The sequence below is a fragment of the Sus scrofa genome, chromosome 9 (genome assembly GCF_054392235.1).
Source record: "Sus scrofa isolate SSC_HxYL_T2T_F1_AM1 chromosome 9, Sscrofa_HxYL_maternal_Yorkshire_Landrace_v2.0, whole genome shotgun sequence".
Classification (NCBI taxonomy): domain Eukaryota; kingdom Metazoa; phylum Chordata; class Mammalia; order Artiodactyla; family Suidae; genus Sus; species Sus scrofa.
The window spans coordinates 11901930-11920050 of record NC_139391.1 but is presented as its reverse complement, the minus strand read 5'-3'; the positions used below and the strand labels follow the sequence as shown (position 1 = coordinate 11920050).

General features: G+C 38.8%; 2 protein-coding genes across 31 annotated transcripts in view; both read left to right on the top strand.

Annotated features, from left to right (window-relative positions):
- LOC100511652 (glycerophosphodiester phosphodiesterase domain-containing protein 4) overlaps window positions 1-18121 on the top strand; it is an 882168-nt gene that overhangs the window by 654565 nt on the left and 209482 nt on the right. The window lies entirely within an intron of this gene.
- PAK1 (p21 (RAC1) activated kinase 1) overlaps window positions 1-18121 on the top strand; it is a 236440-nt gene that overhangs the window by 170053 nt on the left and 48266 nt on the right. For 25 of the 30 annotated variants that reach the window (XM_084975452.1, XM_084975463.1, XM_084975453.1 and 22 more), the window contains 2 exons: window positions 265-475; window positions 17854-17954. In XM_084975452.1, the coding sequence (XP_084831578.1) occupies window positions 286-475; window positions 17854-17954 (291 nt within the window). In that variant the 5' untranslated portion in view covers window positions 265-285. Of the gene's footprint in view, window positions 1-264; window positions 530-17788; window positions 17955-18121 lie in introns of all 30 variants that reach the window. The other 5 variants (XM_013979177.3, XM_084975454.1, XM_013979175.3 and 2 more) reach the window with 2 other exon arrangements.

The following is an 18121-nucleotide window of genomic DNA, read 5'->3' as shown; positions in this document are numbered from 1 at the left end:
TTTGTGCTCTCCAATGCCTTAGAGATAGCAGAATACAGGGAAAAGCAAGAATCTTTTTGAGTTTTCAGCTGTGCGTGGCACAGAGTAGGCGTTACTTCTTTGAGTATTGTTGCTTGCAAGATAACATTTGTCATGGTATGCAGTGGAAGGGCTTGTGTAATTTGGAGGAGGGGTTGTATAATTTGGATTCTTTAAAAATTTTCAACACATATTTCCTTTTGCTCAAAAATAATAAAAGGATTATGTTCTTCTTTCTGATTCCAGTAGCTGCTGGTGGTTGTGACAATGTCAAATAACGGCCTAGACATTCAAGATAAACCCCCAGCCCCTCCGATGAGAAACACCAGCACTATGATTGGCGCTGGCAGCAAAGATGCTGGAACCCTAAACCATGGTTCCAAACCTCTGCCTCCAAATCCAGAGGAGAAGAAAAAGAAGGACCGATTTTACCGATCCATCTTACCTGGAGATAAAAGTACAGTATTTTATTTATTTTTCATCATTTTTATACTTAAAACAATTGTTTTTTGTAACCTGGTAAAAGATTAGTACCTGCTTTGACTTAATTTTCCTTTAATCCCCCTTTTCTCATTAAATAGTTTCCTTGTCTTTTTTCCTGAAGTAACTTGAAGTCAAATGGGAAATATTTATTTTTATTCTCTATTAGCTACATCTGTGAAAAATTCTAGGAGAATAACTATACTCTTTCCAGATTTGGAGCAATCTAAAGCCATATATTTACTTACTTTTTAAGTTCTTAAACTATTTATGAACTCACAAAGTATAAGAAATATTGAAATGTCTTCATTTGGGTATGTTTTTTTCCCTGAACTGGTTTCATTTACAGTGTCTTCTTTTCAGATTCTTGATTGCCTCTTCTTTATTCCTGATCTGAAAACCAGATTTGGGGATTAAATATCAGTAAGAAAGACAAGTAAAAACAGAAAAGGAAGCCGAAAAATGGAAACAGGACTCAGCATGAATTCACTAAAGTCATATGAAGCCTGGACTCATTTCCTTTTTATTGATAAAACTTTCAGAATAGTCAGAATTTTAAACAGTATATCTGATAAGTCACTGAGATCCTCTGAACAAGATAGTGAAATAGAAGTTTTAATGTCCACATGGATAATTGACTTTTGTTTGACCACCCAAATGTTTAAGTGGCTGCTGATATAAAGTGCTCAAACATGCTTACAGGGCTTCGTTCTTGTGGCATGCTGAAGAAACTGAGCTTTTGTCTGTAAATAGTTATCGTGACTTCTCATTTAGGTGGACCTGGTTCAAATCCTGGATTCATAATTTACCAGCTCTCTAACCTTAGGTATGTCAGTTAACTCCTTGGACTTTTAGTTTCCTATCCCTAGGAGAAACTGTGATTTTCCTATTTCTAAAATTAGGTTAATATCTCACAGGGTTGTTTGTGAGAGTTACGTGCAAAGTTCCTAATACAGTACCTTCTGCACAGCAGACACTCAAATGTTAGTACCCTTTGTCTTACTCTTTTGTTGAAGCTAGGAGACGTAGCTCGTAGACTACATGATAAAATCAGAATTATGATTCTGAAACAGTAGGCCAAATATACCAAGTATAGTGGTGAATTGCAGAAAATGTCTTACATTGCAGAAAAATATACCTGCATAACTACAGATCAGAAGAGATGGTAGATAATAGTATATTAACCAGATAAAGAACAGAGGAAAAGGAACAAATCAGGAGGCTTGGTGGTTGGAGAACAGGAAAGATGGTGACTTTAAACACATTGGATTTGAGGTAAAAGGATCCTTTTAGACATTTTTGTATTTGAGATGTTTTGACATAGCAATGTCTAATTGGCAGTGACGTTACATGTAGGAAATGATTTTGAAAAACTGAAATGAGAACTTTGAGGACTTTTATTGAATACGTTGGGCTTGTATCTATAGATTTCCTCTTTCTCCTACTGCACCTTCATTGTGAGCTCTTTTGGGGTCTAGATAAAAGAGGTACACATACATTGCTTCACTTTTGTTTTCTGGCTAATTCATTTATATAGTAGTTGCCAACATCGTAGGTACAGGAGCTATGATCTAGGTAATGTTAGTTTGCAAAGAAGCTTCTCCCACATATATAGCCACTTTGTTTCTCCCTCAGTTTACATGTGTGCTTATTTTTAATATTTTGCTTTATCAACCATAATTCTTTTTTTTTTTTTTTTTTTGTCTTTTTGCCTTTTCTAGGGCCACTTCCGAGGCATGTGGAGATTCCCAGGCTAGGGGTCTAATTGGAGCCGTAGCCACCGGCCTACACCAGAGCCACAGCAGCTTGGGATCCGAGCCGCATCTACAACCTACGCCACAGCTCACGGCCATGCCAGATCCTTAACCCACTGAGCAAGGCCAGGGATCGGACCTGCAACCTCATGGTTCCTCATAGTCAGATTCGTTAACCACTGCGCCACTACGGGAACTCCTCAACCATAATTCTTTTTTAAAATTATAGTTAATTTACAATGTTGTGCCAGTTTCTGCTTCAGCAAAGTGACCCAGACACACATATATATATTGTTTTTCTCATTTCATCCCCATCATGTTCTGTCCCAAGAGATTGGATACAGTTTCCTATGCTGTACAGTATCAACCACAATTCCTCATTTCTGTAAATAAGTATGCCTTCAGTCCAGGTATCTACATGCAGTAAAGAGGACCTTTTTTTAAAGATATATTTTTTATTATTATTTCCCCCAACACACTTTTTTTTTTTCCCCACTGTACAGCATGGGAACCCAGTTACACATACATGTATACATAAATTTTTTTCTCCCATTGTCGTGCTGCATTGTAAGTATCTAGACATAGTTCTCAGTGCTACATTGAGGCTCTCATTGTTAATCCATTCCAAAAGTAATAGTTGGTTCAGCCACTGTGGAGAACAGTATGGAGGTACCTTAGAAATCTATACATAGAACTACCATATGATCCAGCAATCCCACTCTTGGACATATATCCAGACAAAACTTTCCTTAAAAAAGATATATGCACCCGCATGTTCATTGCAGCTCTATTCACAAGAGGACTTTTAAAATTAAAAAATAAAAAGTTGGAATCGTTCTTACTAACAAACCAAGAAGATAATGAGATTCCTGCCCAGTAGGCCTCATCAAAATTAAAACTTTAGGGCTTCATCAAAAAAGTGAAAAGATAATTCAGAGAAAGGGATAAAAATTTTCCAAATCATAGATCAATAAAGACTTATTTCAAAAATATGTAGTTACCATATGACCCAGAAATGAAAACATATGTATACATGAAAACTTTTACATGGATGTTTTATAGCATTATTATTATTATTATTATTGTCTCTTTGTCTTTTTAGGGCTGCACCTGCTGCATATGGAGCTTCCCAGGCTAGGGGTTGAATCAGAGCGGTAGCCCCTGGCCTACGCCAGAGGAACAGCAATGCTGGATCCAAGCCGTGTCTGCCACCTACACCGCAGCTCATGGCAATGCCAGATCCTTAAGCCATTGAACAAGGCCAGGGATCGAACCCACAACCTCATGGTTCGTAGTCGAATTCGTTTCCTCTGCGCCACAATGGGAACTCCCTATAGCAGCATTATTGATGATAGCCAAAAAGTGGGAACAACTCAGATATCCATCAACTGATGAATGGATGAATAAGATGAAGTATATCCATACAAAGAATTTTTTTGTTTTTTTGTTTTTTTTTCCTTTTCTAGGGCCACTTCCTGTGGCATATGGAGGTTCCCAGGCTAGGGGTCTAGTTGGAGCTGTAGCCACCGGCCTATGCCACAGGCACAGCAACTTGGGATCAGAGCTGCGTCTGCAACCTACACCACAACTCATGGCCACGCCAGATCCTTAACCCACTGGGCAAGGCCAGGGATCAAACCTGCAACCTTATGGTTCCTAGTCAGATTCGTTAACCACTGCGCCATGATGGGAACTCCAGGAAATGTTATTTGGTAAAAAAAATCAAAATGAAATCTTGATCCATGCTACAAGATGAGTGAATCTAAAAAACATTATATTGGTGAAAGAAACTAGTCACAAAGGACCACATATTGTGTGATTCTGTTTATATGAATTATCCAGGCAAATTCATAGATAAAATGTAGAGGAGTGGTTGAGTAGGGTTGTAGGGAGGGGAGAATGGGATCAGAGGGTGATAGCTAAGACGTATGAGGTTTCTTATGAGGGTGACGAAAACATTCTAAAATTGATTGTGGGGGACTTCCCACTGTGGCACAGTGAGTTAAGAATCTGATTGTAATGGCTCACGTCACTATGGAGGTGTAGGGTCAATCCCCGGCCTAGGAACTTCCATATGCCACAGGTTATGACCATAAAAAAATAAAATAAAATAGATTGTAGGCATGGTTCCCCAACTCTGTGAATGTATTAAAAGTCACTGAATATTACGCTCTATGGATAAATTGTTTAGTATGTGAATTGTATCTCAATAACCCTCCCCCCCAAAAAAAACCCAAATGATGGAAGCATTTAGACATCATTGGGAACTGAAGGGATGACCTTATATATTGAATGGGGAGGTGGGGTCTAGGTATTGTGTAGTAGTCTTGGTTCTGTCATAAATTGGCTGCCTGGTATGGACTTCAGTGCCTTCATCGCAAAAATTAAGAATCACACAGATATAGAGAACAAACTAATGGTTACTAGTGGGGAGAAGGAAGGGGAAAGGGACAATATAGGGATATAGGGGTAGAGGGAAAGAAGGTTATTGTAGGGGTTGTATGAAATCATGTGTGTGAAACCTTTGAAAATTGTAAGGCAATGTACAATTTAAAGAATCTTTCATTCAAAAAATTTTTTTAAAAGTCAGACCAGTGAACGTATATAGTCTCTTACAGTTTTGAAATCCTATGATTATACAAATTAGATATAAAGATGAAGTTGGTGAGGTTGTATATGTACATGAAATGAAACTTGGGCCATTGTGAGGTATTTCGATCAGCAATAAAGCTATAGACACAGAGCTTATTCTGGAAATCCTCACTAAGCAACCCTAGACCAAATCTGGTCTGAAAATAAATCTTATAACACAAGATCAAAGGATCATCTCTAAAATCAAAGCATAGAAGTAGAAAGCATAGAGTTATAAGAAGTTTTTGTGGGAGATCCCATCATGACTCAGCGGTTAACAAACCCAACTAGGATCCATGAAGATGAGGGTTTGATCCCTGGCCTGGCTCAGTGGGTTAAGGATCTGGTGTTGCTATGAACAGTGGTATAGGTCACAGATGTGGCTTGGGTCCCTAGTTACTGTGGCTGTGGAGTAAGCCAGCAGCTGTAGCTCCAATTTGACCCCTAGCCCTGGAATCTCCATATGCTGAAAGTTCGGCCCTAAAAAGCAAAAAAAAAAAAAAAAGTCTTGTGAAATGATCTTGTAAATTCTCTTTCATCTCCTCGTTTTATCTTTCCTATACATACCCTTAGGGCATAGGTTTCACTCCTTTTAAGAACTTAGATGGCTGTAATTAATGCATAATTCAAAATGAAATAAATGAACTTTTTTCCTTTTTGTTTGGAACCTTTGTTCAGCTTGATCTTGTGCTTGTTGATAATATCATTCAACCAGTAAACATTTGTTGACCTGCTGCTTTGTGCTTACCCTAGTCCTAGAAGGATACACAGCAGTTGGTATGTCCTGTATGAAGTATTTGAGAATTTATATTAGCTATACAGAGAAATGGGCTAGAGCAGGGCTTAAAGAACATATACTGAGTCCTACCTCTAACATTTATTAACTGTGATTTTTTTTCCCTTTTTACCTATTTATTTTAAACCTTGCATCCTTATCTGTAAAAAGTGGGAATAATTATAACTCCCATTCATCCACGTCATTAGTACACTTTCGTTATATGACAGAATGATGTAAAAGCACTTTCTAAACCGTAAAACACTATGCAAATATGAAAGTTTTTTTTTTTTTTTCTAAGGGGAACCTCATTTCTTGTTTGATTTGATAGTCATAACAACTCATTTTCATTTGGGGAAACTTAAGCTTAGAAAAAATTATATTGTTAAAGGTCTCACAGCTAGAAAGTGGCAAGGATGCATGTGGATCTGTCCTAAATTATCTATTAAATTACAGCATACTATCTCTGTTAGTTGTTCCCAGTCCAGCTCACACAACTGACTCATTCATGATGCTTTTCTATAATACAGATGCCTGGGTCCCACCTAGTTATTGGAGCCAGAATTTCCAGTGGGGGTAGTTTTGGGTCTTTAAGGAACTTTGGGAGATGAGAAAGAAGAATTCTCTTTGGGCTGTGTTAGTGATTGATTTGAGCTGGTGATGGGTAGAATGTCTGTAGGCATTACCTAATACCTCCAGCATGGCTTCATCGGGTGCCTGGGAGATGCATAAATGATTGCAAGAAGTTGTAATTGATGGCCTGTGATAGGTGGTGCTGAGTTGCAGAATTCCATGTGGGAAAGCTTGGTTCCTGTGGTTAGGATCTGGAGCCTTTGGTTTATTCTAAGAAGTCCTGCAGCATTTGGTTTGGAATCTTTTTCTGGCTGCATTTTCACAACCAAAGTGGAGTTCTCTGAGTTTGGGAAGACTTTTAGCAAAGTTAATTTTAAAACTGGACTATGTCAGTGTTTATCTCTCCAAGTTTGGAGTGTTTTATGCTTTGAGCCTAGATTAGCTCAGCTGAACCAATGAGAGGGGCTTCTTAAAAATAAATCTTAAAAAAAAAAAATAAGGTCAATGATTTGTGTTGAAACTGGATGACTGTACTGAAACTTGGGATTTTGCAGTGTCAGCCTCATTTCCCATGCTACCAGAAAGCCAAATGGACTAGGCCAAAGAGAGAGTTAAAGCTAGGATAGATGGGTTGCGGCTTCTTTTTTGAGTTTATTTCCTCAAGCCTGTGATTTCTAGTTTCATGAAATCAAATGATTTGTTCTTTATCTTCAACCACAGTTTCTCTGTCTTAATGCATGGATTGGGAGATCTTAACTCTGACACTTCCTTTTATTAGTAACTAATGTTTGTAAAGCTCTTTAACTTTTACAAAGCATGTACATTATCTTAGTTTATCCTTAACAACAATAATAAAAATGAAATAACAAATAGTAATAATAGTAATAACTATAAGATAGTAACAGCAGTAACTATGCTACTATTTATTGAATGCCTATTAATTACCACCTATTACATTAGGAGCTTTGTTGTTTGTGAAATATACCAATTTTTGAGGGAGATAATTATTTTACTTTATAGACACTAAACTGTGGTTCATAGTGATTGAGTAACTTTCCCAAGATCATCTAAGGTAGGAGTGGGTGATCTGGGATTATAATGCTTCTCTATAATTCCAAAGACTTTTCGACTGTGTAACACTGATACTCTTGAGCTCAGATAGTCAGGCACTTGCCCAGTCACATGTTGCCTAGTTGCAGTGCATGGAGCCTGCGTTTGAACCACTGTCTCTTGACTTCTGGACTGTGCTCTTTCATTCTTCTAAATCCTCAGACACTATATAGTGTTTGCAGGATCTTATTATAGAGATGTTCAGACTAATGCCTTTGGTAGAACTGATTTGGTTAGTTCTTTTAACTTATTTTAAAACAAGTTTGCATTTATTTATTTATTTATTTATTTATTTATTTATTTTTAGGGCCTTACCCACAGCATATGGAACTTCTCAGGCTAGGGATCAAATAGGAGCTGTAGCTGCTGGCCTACACCATAGTCACAGCAACTCCAGTTCTGAGCCATGTCTGTAACCTTTATCGCATCTCACAGCAGTGCTGGGTCCTTAACCCATTGAGTGAGGCCAGGAATCGAACCTGCATCCTCTTGGAATCTAGTCGAGTTCTTTACCACTGAGCCACAATGGGAACTCCGACAAACTGGTATTTCATGACATCCATTCGGATTCACTTGGTCTGCAAAATGGGGAAGGTATAGTACATGTAGAAGAAACTGTGTTGGAGTTCAGGCACTTGAGGTTTTCACCGTCGCCCATGCCTGACTTTGTGACCTTTGATAAGTTGGTCTACCTTTCTTTACCTCGGTCATCTTACCTGTAATATGGGTACCTAATGATGTTTATCTTACAGAGTTGCTGAGTGGCTTATAAGACTAAAGATTTGAAAAAGGTTATGCAAACTGCAGCATTGTTAAGAGTTGGTAGTTATTTTATGGCTATTATTTCTTGCAGTTGTGGTTTTCTTTTGGAATCTGTGATTAACACTTAAGAATTATTATTAGATTTACAAAATAACAGCTCTTAGCAGAGTTTCTCCAAGATAGAATTAAAGAATAGTCCTTTCTCTTCCTGTATATAGGCTGTATTTCCTGTTGGTTTAGACAGAGCTAATGGAAAGGCCAGATTAGAGAATTTTGTGTACTGAGACTAAGCAGACCCGAGGACAGGTTTCCCAAGAAATTCTCAGCAGTTGTCTGTAATACCAGATGCAGGATTCTAAGTGCTGGACATGGGCCTGGACCTCTGGAACAAATAATACACTTGAAACTGAGGCCAAAAAGCTAAGCCTCTCAAAACTACAAATCTCAGATACTCTTTTTATGTTCATGTGTTAAGTGATTGAATTTCCCTGGGACTCTCTTCTTTTTCTTTTTTTCTTTTTTCTTTTTTTTTTTTTGCTTTTTAGGGCCACACTTGCAGCATGAGGAAGTTCCCAGGCTAGGGGTCAAATCGGAGCTGCAACTGCTGGCCTACACCACAGCCACAGCAATGCCAGATCCAAGCTGCGTCTGTGACCTGCACCACACATCTCATGGCTTAATCCACTGAGTGAGGTCAGGGGTTGAACCCACATCCTCTTGGATACTAGTCGGATTCGTTTCTGCTGAGCCATGACAAGAACTCCATTCCCTGGGACTCTTTTCTATACACTGCTCATCCTCTGAGCCACTGTCTCTGTATGATTCCATGACCAAAATTCCTTTTGTATTTTTCGACATTCCATGCTATGATAGTATATTACATATTAATAACATATCATAGAAATAATATATAAAAGTATTTTAAGATATATAATTATAAAACAAAAATCTAAATAAAACATAAAAATAACCTAAGTCTTCTTTTATACATTCTTTTAAGTGACCAGATCAGAGGAAATTTAGGAATAGAAAGCAATTCCAAAGCCCTGAGACTTGTCCCGTGCATTCTAGCTATGAGTAAAACAGATGGACTTATGTCATAAATGAATGTTTAATTTGGGCCCTAGTAAACCCTTGCCTTTCTCAAAGCAGCTGCTTCTGGAAGAGAAATTGCCAAGTGTAAAAATAGCTTAAACCCTAGCAATTGGCACATAGGCAAATGGTTCTCATCAAGATACTGAGAAAAGAACCTTAGGAATGAGATCTGGGTTCAAATCTCAGCTCCTACTAGCTGTGTGAGTTTGAACAATTATTTAACTGTTTTTAGTTTCCTTTTCTGTAAAATGACAGTAGCAGTAATATATCCTATAGGATTGTAAGAGTTAAGGAAAATAAGTGTTATAGTATCTTACACATGATAAGTTCTTATTTAATATTGTTTCTTCTCCTTATTATAACACTGTTTTCTTGTCTCAACCTGAAATTCTTTTCTAAATTTTATAATGATTTTTATTTTTATCATTATAGCTGGTTTACAGTGTTCTGTCAGTTTTCTGCTGTACAGCATGGTGACCCAGTCACACATATGATGGAGCATGATAATGTGAGAAAAAAGAACCTCAACTTGAGATTCTTTAGGGGAAGTAAAGTAGTGGAATGTAAAGAGACTTTTCGAGTTTAAATTACTTCAATAACTGTAGGCAAGTCCATACTATAATTTCCTGATCTCCAAGTATAAAATTGACTCTTAAGATTGCAGTGATTGTATGAGATGATGTGTATGAAGTAGGATACTATGTCAGGAAAACATATAGCTACAGAGGTTTGAGAGTGCTGATCTTTCCGTTTTTATAGGCATTTGGACTTGTGGGAGCTGAAAGAGGGTACTTCAGATCATCGTGTTCATTTTCTCCAGTGTTTGGATCAGAGAGCTGAGAACCTGGACTGTATTGCGTGGTAGAGTCAAAACTGGCCTAGTCGCTAGACCTTCTTGTTATTCCCTCCCAATTTTCCTGCCTTTCATCCAGGTTATGTTGGGTCTTTGGAAACATTAGGACTTTAGAATGTCTTTTACTAGTGTGCTGAGCTACCACAGGGTGGGGGTTTTAAACAGGATTGTGAAAGTCATGTAAGAGCTGGCAAAAATGAAACATTTATTCCTGCCCTGGAGAGAATTTGCATGTATTAGGTTGATGCCTTAGAGTCTTTGGTAGGTTGAGTTTGGTACCTGGTCATTTATTCCTTTCCTCACTTGCTAAGTACCTGTTTTATGCCAGGCATTTGTTAGATGGTGGAGATGGTGATAAATTGGACATGGCCCCTGCACTTAGAACTCAGTTACTTGGGAAGAGAAATCCTTAAAATAGGCACTTATTATAATGACGCTGTGGGGTCAGAGGGGATAGTAAAGAACTGCCCAACTTAGAGATGAGGGAGGACTTCACAGAAGGGGTGACCTTTCAGCTGAGACCTGAAAAGGATAAATAAAAAGCCTTGTGCGGTGAGCTGGCGAGGGAAGAGAAGGGAAAGGCAGACTTCACAAGGAAAGGGAGCAACTTGAGACAGTGTGAAGAGGTGTGACAGAGCCCTGTATGTTTGGTGTAGAGTATGTGCATCATGAGTACAGGCATACCTTGGAGATATTATGGGTTTAGATCCAAACTATCCCAATAAAGTGAACATCACAATAAAAAGTCACAGAAATTTTTTGGTTCCCAAGTGCAAAAAAGGTTATGTTTTTAAAAGTTATGTTTACTATAGTCTGTTAAGCGTACCATAACATGTTTAAAGAAACAATGTTCATACCTCACTAAAAAACACTTTATTGCTGAGAATTGCTAACCATCTTCTGACAATGCAGTTGCCACAAATTGTTAATTTATAAAAAGCACAGTATCTGTGAAGTGTAATAACTCAAAGTATAATAAAACGAGGTGTACCTGTAGTGGGAGATAAAGGATAGGATATAAGTCTGTATAGTCTGTGTAACAAAGTTCTCAAACTCTTTAAAAAAATGTGTTTCTTTCTTAGAGCAGTTTTAGATTCACAGCGATATTGAATGGAAAGTACAGATTTCCTGTAAACCTCCATCCCCCATATAAACACAATCCATCCCACGCCCAGCATCCTATACCAGGGTGGTGCATTTGTTAAAGTCGATGAACCCTACTATTGACCTGAAGTCCATATTTGTGTACCTTAAATCCATCTGCGTGTACAGTAGATGAACACATCCTATTGACCTTAAGCCCATATTTCACTCTTGGTGTTCGTAGTTCACTCTCGGTGTTATACATCCATAGATTGGACAAATGCATGTGTATGAAGACAGACATGGGCCAGTATAGTATCATTCAGAATCGTTTCATCTGTGAACTAAAAAGTTCATCTGTGCTCTGCTAATTCATCCCTTTTTCCCCTCCAGTCCCTGGCAACCATTAAGCCTTTTATTGTCTCCATACTTTTGCCTTTTCCAGAATGTCAGATAATTGGGATTATATAGTAAGTAGTCTTTTCAGATTGGTTTCTTTCACCTAATAATATGTATTTAAGGTTCCTCCTTGTCTTTTCATGGATTGATAGCTAATTTCTTCTTAACGCTGATTAATACTCCACTTTCTGGATGTAGCACAGTTTATTTATCCGTTCACCTCCTGAAGGACATCTTGGTTGCGTCCAAGTTTGGGCAGTTATGAAAAAGCTGCTGCAAACATCCATGTGCAAGTCTTTGTGTGAACAAATTATCATCTCCTTTGGGTCAGCAACAAAGGAGCACAAATGCTGGATTGTATGTTACGAGTAAGTCTAGTTTTGTGAGAAGCTGCCAACCTGTCTTCCAAAGTAACTGTACCATTTTACATTTACACTACTAATGAATGAAAATTCTTATTGCTCTATTTCCTTATTAGCATTTGGGTTTTGCCCATTCTAATAGGTGTGTATTTCTTTTTCTTTTTTTTGTTCTTGTTTTGTTTGTTTTTTGTTTTCTTTTTATAACTGCACCTGTGGCATACGGAAATTCCTGGACTAGGGGTTAAATCAGAGCTGCAGCTGAGGTCTACACGACAGTCACGGCAACACCAGATCTGAGTCCCATCTGCATCCTACACTGCAGCCTGTGGCAACACTGGATCCTTAACCCACTGAGCAAGGCCGGGGATGGAACCTGCATCCTCACTATGTCGGGTTCTTAACCTGCTATGCCACAATGGGAACTCCTCATTGTTGTTTTAATTTCAATTCCCTAGTGGTATATGATGTTGAGTATAGTTTCTATCTTTATATCTTCTTTGATGAGTTGTCTCTTTAGGTCTTTTATGTCTTTTATTAATTGGGTTGTTTTCTAATTTTTGAGTTCTAAGAGCCTGTGATTTTGGATAACAGTCCTTTTATCAGATGTATCTTTTACAAATATGTTCTTCCTGTCAGTGGTTTATCTTCTCATTCTCTTGATTCTCAAACTTTTATAGTTATATGAATCATTTAGGATCTTACTAAAATTCAGATTTTGATTCAGAGGTCTGGGGTGGAGCTTAGGATATCACATTTCCAGCAATCTCCCAAGTAATGCTGATGCTACTTTGAGTAGCAAGCTTACCCTGGCTGCTGTTTGCATTGGAGGGGACCAGAATCTAGTTGATAGGTACTGTTAGGATGATTTGGGCCATAGATAGCAATGCTCGAAGTAGGGTGATGGAGAAAAGTGGATAAATTTGATCACTGTTTAGAAGATAAAATCATTAATAACTTGGAGACTGGAATGCATTGGGAGAGAGAGGAGAGAGCATCATTATGAGTGTCAGCTGTCTGTAACAGGCAGAGTGACAGAATGAATACAAAGGCCTGGGGCCTTGGAGTGTGAAGACCTCAGGCCTGGTCCCAGACCTGCTGCTAACTTGCTCTGTAACCTTGGACAGGCTACGTAACTTTTTGGAACCTATGTATCTTCTGTTAAATGGTCATCATAATCACTACTCTGCTTGTCATATAGTTGTTTTGAGGCTCAAATGGACTAGTATATATGAAAATGTATTTTATTTTATTTATTTATTTTTTGTCTTTTTGCTATTTCTTTGGGCCGCTCCCTCAGCACATGGAGGTTCCCAGGCTAGGGGTCGAATCGAAGCTGTATCCTCCGGGTCGAATCGAAGCTGTATCCTCCGGCCTATGCCAGAGCCACAGCAACGTGGGATCTGAGTCGCGTCTGCAACCTACACCACAACTCACGGCAACGCCAGATCCTTAACCCATTGAGCAAGGGCAGGGACGGAACCCGCAACCTCGTGGATCCTAGTCGGATTCGTTAACCACTGCGCCACTACGGGAACTCCGAAAATGTATTTTAAACACTGGAGCTTGATACAAATGAAGGTGATTATTGTAATTATTTTGAAATGTAAATCTATTGTAAAGTGCTAGGCATGTTGATACTTTCTTTGGCCTGTGGAATATTCAGTCTGGTTGTGAGGCTCAGACATATCAACTTGGAAAGGCAATAGAACAAGTGTTACAGGGTAAGTGGATCTTGTAAATGCAGTAGAGCTTTTCCTGGGCATTGGGGATTTAACGTGGATTTGGGGGTCTTATTTTGGCAGTGGGTTTCAGCCTGTACTTTTTATACGAACTCCCAAGGATAGGCCCAGATAAGCCTGCCATTCAGCCCCTGTGTGACCCCAGCCCAGATACTGCACAGTGAATTATTTTAGAGGTGAATTTAGGGCTTCCATTATTCAACATTGAGCCCTGCTGGTGTATGATTCTGAGCATTTCTAGAAGGGAAAATGTATGTTTTTTCATGGAACCAAGGATTTTGTGCCGTGATTATGATAGCATGGAGAATAACTTTTACAAGAAGCTCCTGTGGTTTTCTTGAGAGATTGGTAGTGGGGGAGACCAGAGACACAGGGCTCCTGGGCTCTCCTTACTGACCTTCCTTAAAGAGTGGATATTTTGGTCTTGCCTCATAAGCCTACAGGGTATTTCTGGTTTGTCTAGATGGCTAGAGTTTCATACCTTTAGGATAGACTTGTCCTGGAACTCAGGAATGGTCAGGGAAGTTATTAAAAATACTTGTATTTCCTTACCTATAAAATGGGGATATTGCAGCAACATGGATGGAACTAGAGACTCTCATACTAAGTGAAGTAGGTTAGAAAGAGACAAATACCATATGATATCACTTATATCTGGAATCTAATATATGGCACAAATGAAATAATATATGGCACAAATGAACCTGTCCACAGAAAAGAAAATCAAGGACATGAAGAACAGACTTGTGGTTGCAAAGGGGGAGGGGGAGGGAGTAGGATGGATTGGGAATTGGGGTTAATAGATGCAAACTATTGCCTTTGGAATGGATAAGCAATGAGATCCTGCTATGTAGCACTGGGAACTATGTCTGGTCACTTATGATGGAGCATAAAAATGTGAAAAAAAAAGAATGTATACATGTATGTGTAACTGGGTCACCTTGCTGTACAGTAGAAAATTGACAGAATACTGTAAACCTGCTATAATGGAAACAATAAAAATCATTATAAATTTAAAAAAATAAAAGTTTCACTGGGCAGAGAACTTAAAACAAAATAAAATTGATAAACAACAAGGACCTACTGTATAGCAAAGGGAACGCTACTCAATATTTTGCAATAACATAAAAGAATCTGAAAAAAGTACATATATATGTGTGTATATGTATTATTGAATCACTTTGCTTTACATCTGAAAGTAATACTACATTCTAAATCAACTATACTTCAATAAAAAAGAAAAAATAAAATAGGGATATTAATATCTATTTTGCAGGGTTTCGTGAGGATTTGGTAAAATAATGCATATGAAATTTTTAGCACATGCCTGACACATGCTAGAACCTCAATAAATGGTAGCTTTTGCAGTTACCCTCTGAAACCAGTACCCCTAGGTGATGTGTAGGGAGTTCCCTGGGTGTTAGACCACATGGCCCTGTCCTGCTTCCCTAGGACATTGAAGGAGGAGGAGCCCTGGCTGGAGGAAGAGGGAGTGTTTCTACAGATGTTTAAAATCTTGTATCTTTTTTTTAGATTCCACATATAAGTGATATTATATGATGTTTGTCTTTCACCATCTTAACTTCACTTAGTGTGATAATCTCTAGGTTCATCTATCTTGGTGCAAATGGCATTATTTCATTTTTTTGTGGCTGAGTAATACTCTATTGTATATTTGTACCAAATCTTCTTTATCCATTCCTCTTATCAATGGACATGTAGGTTGCTTCCTTGTCTTGGTCATTGTAAGAAGTGCTGTGGAATCTAAAAAAAGGATGCAGATGAACTTTATTTGCAGAACAGATATAGACTCACAGACTTTGAAAACAAACTCATGATTACCAAAGGGGACAGGTGGTGGGAGGAGGGATGGACTGGGACCATCATATGCACACTGTGGTATACGGAATGATTGCTCAACAAGGAAGGACCTGCCCTTTAGCACGGGGAACTCTACCCCATGGTCTGTGTTGGTCTACATGGGAAAAGAATTTGGACAAGAATGGATGTGTGTGCATGTATAACTGAATCACTTTGTTGTACAGCAGAAATTGTTACAACGTTATAAATCAACTATACCTCAATACAACTTTAAAAAATGAAAAAAAATCAATCTTTGCTCTATAGTCCCCCCTCTAAGAAGAAAGATTATCTGGCTGAGTCTTGGAAGATGCTAAGTCTGAGCTGGGTTGCATTTGCAGATGCTGGCTGAGTTCTAGCTAATAGCAAGACCTGAAACTTTTTTAGTTGGAAGAGAGTTATATCAGTTTGTGAGAGCTGCTGCAACCAATTACCACAGACTAGGTGGCTTAAACAACAGAAATCTATCTTTTCAGTTCTGGAGGCTAGAAGTCCAGAACAAGGTGTTTGTAAGCTTGGTTCCTTCTGAGAGCTGTAAGGAAAAATCTGTTCCATGCTTCTCCCTTAGCTTATGATCATTTGCTGGCAATCTTTGGTGTTTCTTGGCTTGAAGATAACTCTCATCTCTGCCTTTATCTTCTTATAGTATTCTCCTTGTGTACCTGTGTCTCCAAATACCCTCTTTTATAAGGACATTGACTAGATTAGGGGCCGGCCCTACTGCAGTATGAACTAATCATATTTTAAATAATTGTATCTGCAGTGGCTCTGTTTCCAAATAAGGTCACATTTGGAGGTACTGGGAGTACATGTGAATTTGTGGGAACATGGCATGGCCTTACTGAACACCTGCTGTATACAAGACCCCTGATAAAGTATTTGGCCTTAATGATTCTTTAAGGTCCTAGCCTAGTGAAGCAGCATAGTGTAGTGGTTGGCGCTCAGGGCCTGATTTAGATTGCTTTGGTTTGGGTTTGACTGCTGCCAGTTACTAACCATGTAATCTTGGGCAAATAACTGAATCTATATACAAAATAAGGATAATAGTTATCTAGCTGATAGGATTGCTGTGAGTCTACAGTGAATATTAATGCACGTAAAGAACTTGAATTAAGGAGTTCCCATCGTGGTGCAGTGGTTAACGAACCATGAGGTTGCGGGTTCGGTCCCTGCCCTTGCTCAGTGGGTTAACGATCCGGCGTTGCCCTGAGCTGTGGTGTAGGTTGCAGAGGCGGCTCGGATCCCGCATTGCTGTGGCTCTGGCGTAGGCTGGTGGCTACAGCTCCGATGGGACCCCTAGCCTGGGAACCTCCATATGCTGTGGGAGCGGCCCAAAGAAATAGCAAAAAGACAAAAAAAAAAAAGAAACAAAAAAAAAACAACCAAAAAACAAAACTTGAATTAATATAAGATAAAAGGATATCTTTTACAGCACAGGAAATATAGCTGATATTTTATAATAACTTTAAATGGAGTATAGTCTATAGAAATATTGAATTACTGTGTGGTTCACTTGAAACTAATATTGTAAATCAAGTATACTAGGGAAAAAGGGAACTTGAGTCATTGTTATTAATTTTATTAAAACAACTTCCAGGGAATTACTGTTGTGGCTCAGCGGGTTAATAACCCGACTAGGGGAGTTCTTGTCGTGGCTCAGTGGAAACGAATCTGACTAGGAACCATGAGGTTGGTTCGATCCCTGGCCTCACTCAGAGGGTTAAGGATCCAGTGTTGCCATGAAGTGTGGTATAGACAGATGTGGCATGGATCTGGCATTGCTGTGGCTGTGGTATAGGTCAGCAGCTGCACTGCCGATTTGACCCCTAGCCCAGGAACTTATATATGCAATGGGGACAGCCCTAAAAAGATAAAACAAAAAACCCCAAAAATTCCAGTCCAAAATTTTATAATGTAGAGAACCATAAAGTGGCCTGTAATTAAGGATTAAACAGGTAGAAACAGGTTATAGAAGCTCACAGAATGTAGGATATCTGGGATGGAAGTCTCTTTAGAGACCATCTACTTGACTTTCTCATTTTGCAGATGGGGAAACTGAGTTCAGAAAAAATAAGTGACTTGCCCTGGATCAACTGACTCATTTGTGGTAGAACCAGGACATTCTGATTAATGTTCTTTCTGCTCCTCCCTTATTTAGTTCAATGAAAAATTCAGCCTTTAATCCTGCATTGAGCATCTCCTCCAATCTAGGTCTGGCACTGGATTCTGTAAATACACGTATGAATTTGTATCACAGCCTTGGCCTCTAAAGGAGCCTAGATTTCAGCAAAGAGCTGAATAAGTTGAGAAATGTAATAATGTCCTTGTTTTTATTTCCTTTTCTCTGTTTCTCTTGCAGCAAATAAAAAGAAGGAAAAGGAACGGCCAGAGATTTCTCTTCCTTCAGATTTTGAGCACACAATTCATGTTGGTTTTGATGCTGTCACAGGCGAGTTTACAGTAAGTCCTGGGTCGTACAAAGACCTTTTGTCTTTCAGAGTTCTGGCTATGCACTGATAGATTCAGTCCTTTCCAGCTGATGCCTTTGTGTTTGCCTGAGACCCTCATTACTATCTTCTTATATTCTTGAGAGGGCACTTTCCTCCCCTCCAGAACTGTACCAGGGA